This window comes from Antechinus flavipes, chromosome 3 (genome assembly GCF_016432865.1).
Source record: "Antechinus flavipes isolate AdamAnt ecotype Samford, QLD, Australia chromosome 3, AdamAnt_v2, whole genome shotgun sequence".
NCBI lineage: Eukaryota > Metazoa > Chordata > Mammalia > Dasyuromorphia > Dasyuridae > Antechinus > Antechinus flavipes.
Window position 1 is genome coordinate 414,622,618 of NC_067400.1, and position 7,277 is coordinate 414,629,894.

The window sequence follows — 7,277 nt, forward strand, 5'->3', positions numbered from 1 at the left end:
AATCGAAAAGGAATCGTCTAGTGTAACCGATGATAATAATTTAAAAACACACACACACACACACACACACACACACACACACACACACACACACTTTAAATCTGCAGCCAGGGCCTGAGACAACGAAATATTTGTAGTTTCTTTCCAAGGTATATTCTTGTACCCTTTCTAAAGGATGGTAGTTAACTATGTTGGGAGTTCTCTCAGAGTAGAATCCTACTTGAATAGGACCCCTAAAGGCTACACTGTTTTCTTTCAAACCCCAGCTAGAGAGCGCACACTTATTCGAGCATTGGACTTCAATGTGGAGTCATGTTCATTTGCAAATCCCCTAAAGTTTCCTTTTAGTGGGTTTACTACCGCCTCATATATAGTAACTCTGAGGAGTATTTTGCAATTAAGCAGGAACTTCGCTCTCCTCTTCTCTTTTCTTTCTCTCTCTCTCTTCTCTTCTCTTCTCTTCTCTTCTCTTCTCTTCTCTTCTCTTCTCTTCTCTTCTCTCTCTCTCGCTCTCGCTCTCGCTCTCGCTCTCTCTCTCTCTCTCTCTCTCTCTCTCTCTCTCTCTCTCCATGTAGACACTAAAAAGTAATCACTACACATAAAAATCCCTTCTCCAGTAAACAACAACAAAATGGTTTCTGCAGAATTCGCTTTCCTAAGCTACATTGTAGGGTTTGTATCTGGCCATTAAGGGAGGGAGGGAAAGAAGGAAAGAGGTCGAGTTTAAATGTTAAGCAGCTTGCTATAACCTCCAGTTATTAATGAAAACTTCAATGAACTCTCACCCCACCGGGTCATAGGAAAGATTGGTTTCGAATCTAGATCCTTACAAAATACAAATTAAACCTTTCTAAGGATACAAAAAAAAAAAAAAAAAGCATTTTAAACTACCAAAGGTCCAAGAAAATGGCTCTTGCAATATTGTAGGAATAAAGGGAAGAAGAGATCTGGGGGCACTCACCAGTCTCGAGTTGGTAGGAAGCAGGAGTCCGGGTTAGGTAATGATACTTTACTATCCTTGTTGGAGGGAAGGGGGAAGAGATTCTCTTTTTCCAAACTGTGAACAACTGTACAACATTTCCCCGATTAATCATTGGTACCACTCCTTCCATTTCCCGGGGGCCTTTCCTTTTCTCTCCCATCTCTGACTTTCTCCTCCACCCCACTTCTCACTCCTGATCCCCTCCTCCCCCTTCAAAGAGTCTTTCAGGCCGCAGCTGATATTCCTAGTGAAGGCTCTCAAATCCAGACTGATGATCTTTCCATTTTAGACAACAAAAGGGGCCAGTATCGTTTACAGAGTTTATTGCATTATACATGCTAACAGAACATGCACAGAAAGGACAGATTGTTGTTTGTACTTCTAAGATACCACATATGCACCACAAGAACATATCTACAATGGATAAGTAGACAAGAATCCATTTTACGAAAGACAATCTCTAAGTTCATTTGCGAGGATAGTTACATTGTCATGTGCTTCCCCCCCAAAAAAAGGTTGTGGGTGATCTTAATATTGTTAAAGTATTGGATGTATTCAATAATGCCATGGCTAATGTGAAAGCCACACGCACAAACCATATTTGTGAGTAAAAACATGAAAAAGTCACATTGCTTGGATACTCCACAGTTCCAATAAGTTAAGACCAAATGATAACTCTCAGTAATAGTTACCCTGCATTACGATGAAAAAAAATAAATTACACGTGCTAGTTTTCTTTTATATATATATATATGGATATGGATATATATATACATATATATATATACACACATATATATATATACATATATATTTCCATAGGTATACAGATTCACTTGCAGCACTAAAATAATGACCCCAAAGTCACATTCTATCAGGATAAAACAAAAACAAAAAGGAAAGAAAAATGAAGATTTTGTGTTTTCCAAGTCTCTCCTGCATTTTGCACCCGGGGAATGTTGTGCCGAATATCCTCACTGTTTCTGTCCCCGTGTTAGGGTCTAAGAGAAGGTCAGATTAGCGGTCAGTTCTCGGATTCGGTTCTCCCTGCTCATCTTCTTAAGCTTCATTCTGCGGTTTTGAAACCAGATCTTGACCTGCCTGTCAGTGAGGTTAACGCTCTTACTGATCTCTAGGCGGCGCTCGCGAGTGAGGTACATATTGAATAAGAACTCTTTTTCTAATTCCAGTGTTTGATGTTTAGTATAAGGACACCTCTTCTTTCTGCCACTCTTTGCAGTTAACCAATTGCTGGTTGGAGTGTCGGACTTGATTTCCTCTATCAAAATCAAAAGAAGAAGAAGAAAATCAAAAAAAAAATTTTTTTTTCTCAGTCTGTTACAGTGTACCCTTGGCCATGACCCCTCTTCTATAATGTCTGGCAGCTCGCTGAAATGCTGGTATTAAACATTACTCATACGAGGTGTATACACTGGAAGGGATTTCTAATTGTTGTCAGATTAGTGCTAAATAGTTCCAATGACATGATGTGAGGGCACCCTCCACTTTTGAGCCTCTGTTTTGATTTCTCGCTAAAGTTTCCAACTCACACACAGCATTTAAACAATATTTAACCTGCCAGGGTCTCCCCAGTCACATTTTAACGGGGTTGCTCGTGACAACCTGAGACTGAGCCACTGCCTAAGAAAACCAGTCAGCTTCACAGTATTCACACATTCTTTTTTGCATTATTTTCCCCTTGATCTCTCAGACTTGGAGTCCCATCCACCTCAGCCACATTTATAGATGTATAAGCACATTTTATTCTTAAGAAATTATCTCTTGGAAGTGAAAACCTCTCCCCACAATACAATCCCCACATTTGTCTGTGTATTATTTCTTTTAGAATGCTTCCTCCCATGCCACCCCATAAAGACATTTGTTGAGGGTAAATATATACACTTCTGCCTCCTGCAATATTCCATGAATGAGGATAAAAAGAGAAGGCGAGGGAGAGGTTGCAAAGTCCATTTTCACAAGGTGAATTCTTGGGATTTGGTCTCTTCACCCTCTGCCTGTTCCCAAAGGCAAACTCTGGCTCTTCTTTAATGGAAGCTATCATCTAATTCCATAATCTTGAAAAGACACTTTAAGAGCCTGATATCCTTTAAAAGAGAGAGAGAGAAAGAGACAAATCCAAGGTTATTGGAAACAGCTCAGGAGAGCAGCCGAGTCCCATGGAAAGCCAGGCGGGTTGCTGCTACCCTGGGTTCCTAGCTTCAGTGTTCGGCCTCCAGAAAGATTTAACAAGCTCTCAGGACATATCTCACGAATATCTGGATATCACAGCAATGTTTCTAAATGCTATAAAATCATAATTGGATGTAATTAAAATGTTTAATTAAGATATTACTAGGATAAAAGGGAATAATTGGTTGTGTTTACAACCTCCAGATCTCCTTCTCCTCCTTTTGTTGTTTTTTTCGTGGAATAGACTAAAAAAAAAAGAAATAAATAAAAGCAACCTCTTCCTCCCTCTCCCCATCAGCCTGTGTAGAAGGTAAACACAATAAGAGAAGGTAAAACAGGAAAAGAGATGGCTGCACTCTATGGGGACTGATTTTTGCTCTCTTTCTCTTCTTAAGAGCTCTAGAGAGCCAGCACCTGCAGCCCGATGCCTCCTTATCATTAAATGTTATGGCTGTGGTGCTTGTTAGTATTTTATACTGTGTTTTATGATGCTGCCGTGTTCAAGTTACACCACGCTACGGTTTAAACTTTGATCATACCGACCTTTACTTTCCTTCTCTTGGACTTCTGGGCTGGACACGGACACTTCAGCTAGGCAGCTCCTCTCCTCTGGCAAAGTGGACTTGGGCTCGGGGCTTTCCACTTGAGGGACTTTAGCTGAATCCTGGTTGCTGGGGTTTTCACTCATTTTCTTTTCCATCTGAAGGTGGGCAGAAGATAGCTGCGGTTTGGCAGAGCCGCGAGGGTTTAACTGTAACATTACAGTTGAACTCGTTTCGGGGCTGTTATTGTACTCTTGGGTTTTCCCAGTGGCGTAGGTCTGGCTCAGTCTAAAATATCCTGGGACAGGAACCTCGGGATTTTCAATGGGGCATGATTCAGAGACCAACCTCTGGTAAGAAGGGACGTCAGAAGAAATTAGTTTGGTTCGCTTATCGGAATACATGCAGCAATTGGTTTCTTCCTTAATATTGGTAGTGAAGGAGCAAGTAGGGACTTGCTGTGTAACAGGTTGCTCTATTCGACAAGATCTGCTCGGATCTGTCCAACTCTCTACTTGAGGTATATAAGGATGCACATTCATACCCATATTTTGGTGATTAACTTCTCTTTTAGCCAGAGACGGGAGCAGTCCACAGGTTTGCATTCCATAAGTCCCCATGTCTGTGCTGGGTGGTGGCATGTACATGCTGGCGCTGCTAGAATAAAAACTGTCACTCCTGCAGGCACTGATCAAGGAATCTACTAAAAAAGTATTAGCAGCAGGAGAGCTGTTGGGAAAGGACATTTTGGGGAGGAATTTGAAGAAGAGAGATTGTGTCCTTTGTAGGCTGACATCTCTAGGAAAACATTCCCTGTGTAATTGTGGATGCCTCTGCCCGACCACATGACAACCAAGCCAATGAGATTTGAAAATGGCCTTGAGCCGCTGCCTCCTCGTGGGTCACGTGCTCCCCGGGCCCGGCCGGTCCGCCAAGCAACCACGGACAACAGCGACATCTACAACGCGCAGGGGATAGTGCGGGGAGAGCGGGGCGCTCCTCTGAAGCTGGTCTCGGGCAGACAGCCCTGGCGCACTGCGCCCAAGGCAAACAAGGGGCTTTCGGCAGCCAGGCAGTCCGGCGGCCGAGCGGGAGGGAAGGAGGACAGGAGGGGAAGAGGAAAGAAGGAAAGAGAAGAGGAGGGAGAGGGGAAGTGATGGAGGGAGATTATGTATTATACATATATACACATATATGTACTTATGCATGTATACATACAGAGATAAAGACAGATAGATGTGCCAGACAGACAGAGGGGGGCTTGATTTATTTAGGACTGGTATTCCCGGAGAGGTGAGTCCAAATTCCTTGGCATCCTGAGTTCTTGGCCCTAAGCTAAAAAAACGATTTGATGTGTGGTTGTTGTTGTTGTTGATGATGATCCTTGTAGTAATCGTGGGAAGGGAAAACAGAAAGGAAAGGGAAAGGGCAAACAGGCCAAGGGATCTGGATGTGAAGTCTAGAGGAAAGTGGTGCAGAAGTAATGCCCCATTCCCCAAGCCCTCTCCATCCCAAGCTCAGGACTCTGTTTACTATAGGGCTCAGCATACACATTTCTCCCCAGCGGAAAGAGAGAATTTCTCTTGACCACATGCACTCTGGGACCCTGTGAGGTTTCATACAGGAGACAATTATTTGCCAGCAATGTGCTGTCAGAGAAACCGCCCCTCCGGCTTCCTACATAAGAATGGAACTGGGATCTTCATCTCCACACTTTTAAAATTAGAGGGGGGGGGGGGAGGAGATAGTGGCGATAAAGAAAAGAAAAAAAGAAAGGAAATGGATGGGGGGGGGATCAACAAATCCCCCTGGCAATCCAGACTTTGAAAGTTTTCCGTAACTGGCTGGCTAGAGGGGAAGGGAAATGCTAAGGTGTCATTCAGTTATTATGCAAAGAAAAATATGTTTTCCTTTTATGGATTTTGTAAAAGCATTGGTTTCTGACAAGTGCAAGGTACAAAAGGTTGTGGAATTTATTAATACATATTAAGAAGAATCAGGGCGATCAATAAAATTCTCATCTACATTCTTGGGCTACTTGGTAATTTTCTTGCTTCTGAAGGTTTTTAAAGAGTTATACCCTCTGTTGCCACACACGGGAAGATATTTTATTAACAAATCAATCGAGACTTTGTAAAGGATAAGATTAATAGTTAAGATTTAGCATAATGGCGTTCGCGTTATGAATTATTGAAAATTATACTATTGATTTTTCCCTTCGCTACTAACCAAGGAGGTCAATTTTTGTTTTAACACAAATCGTCAAATATTAAAAGCTATACTTTTGTCAGAAGTTGAATTTTATAGTTCTCGGAGATTCCTAAAATTATTTGATGAGAGCTTTTGTTTTGTCAGGAAAAAAAAAAAAGAGAGAAGGATAGGAGCGGAGAGGAAAGGAAAGGAAAATCTCAATCCTGTGTTTTCCTCTCGTTAAGTGAAGTCCCACAAAATGGACTTGGTCTTGAGCTATAGTCGTGTATATTTAGGTGGGTGGGTGGGAAACAACAACAACAACATTGCAGAAACTCGGGGTTTTATGAGAAACTGTTCTGGCAACTTCCTTCTCTGGCTTTGAGAACAGACAGCCTTGATCCCGGCCACTGTCTCCAGCTATATAGAAAGGCAACAGTAGGACGCTTTAAACTTGGGTTTCCAAAGACTTGTCTTAGGAGGCATTAACTTGTCCTCCCCTCCGAAGCTACAGTCCCCTATCCTGCTAAGAGTAAAAGAGTAGGGGATAAAGCACGGAGAGAAACACTGACCGTGAACCAGTTCCTGCTTTCTAAGGGGTTTTCTTTTTCTGAATCTCTCCTGAGGAGGCTCCCTGGACTTGGATTTCAGAAGGATACACTGAACTTGTGGATAAATCGTGTTTCCGGTTCAGCTGAACATTTCTTTGGGGCCTGAACGGCTTCAAAGCGCATTCAATGCTTCTGTATTATTGGGGATGCAAGTTAGATGGTGCCTCGCAGACCTCCACATGAAAAGGCGATTCAAATCTCTCTTTCCAACAAACCACCTCGTCCCCCTCCCCAAATAAATCTCCTCTGTCCCTAGCAGAAGTTAGAATTTTACATTATTTTCTGGGGTGAGTTTGTTTTCCTTTCCCCTATAGCCTGGTATTGTCAGAAACAATAACCCTATTTAAAATCTCTGCTGTGGCCATGAGACAGACCTTTTAAAACCTTATCGCAGCTGTTCAAATACAACATCATTGTCAGGTTAAAAGCCCCGACGCCTTTAACAACTAGTCTAAAGCTCTGTGTTGGCCAGAGAGCTTTAAACATTACCTTTATGGAGGAATAGCTGTTTTAAGCTATGAACAAATAAATAAGGATCTAAGGTATATATATATATATATACATTTGTTTACATTCTCCCTTCCATCCCTGCCTAAAATTGTTTTCCGTTACTATTTTAGGGGCAGCTAGATAGTGGACTCGCAAAGGGCATTTTCTTCTAGTTGAGATCATTACCAGAGCCAATGCTAGGTTTTGTCCAAGTCACAAAGTGTCGTGGACTTCACGTTGCTCAACACTAAGTACAGTTATTTTGTTTTCTAG

General features: G+C 42.1%; 1 protein-coding gene across 1 annotated transcript; it reads right to left on the minus strand.

The window, feature by feature from the left end:
• Positions 1–1,802: 1,802 nt before the first annotated feature.
• HOXD10 (homeobox D10) lies at positions 1,803–7,277 on the minus strand. The gene is made up of 2 exons (XM_051986158.1): positions 3,716–7,277; positions 1,803–2,261 (listed from the first exon to the last, which is right to left on the minus strand). The coding sequence occupies exons 1-2, from the start codon at positions 4,458–4,460 to the stop codon at positions 1,984–1,986; spliced, it is 1,023 nt and encodes a 340-aa protein (XP_051842118.1). The 5' UTR covers positions 4,461–7,277; the 3' UTR covers positions 1,803–1,983.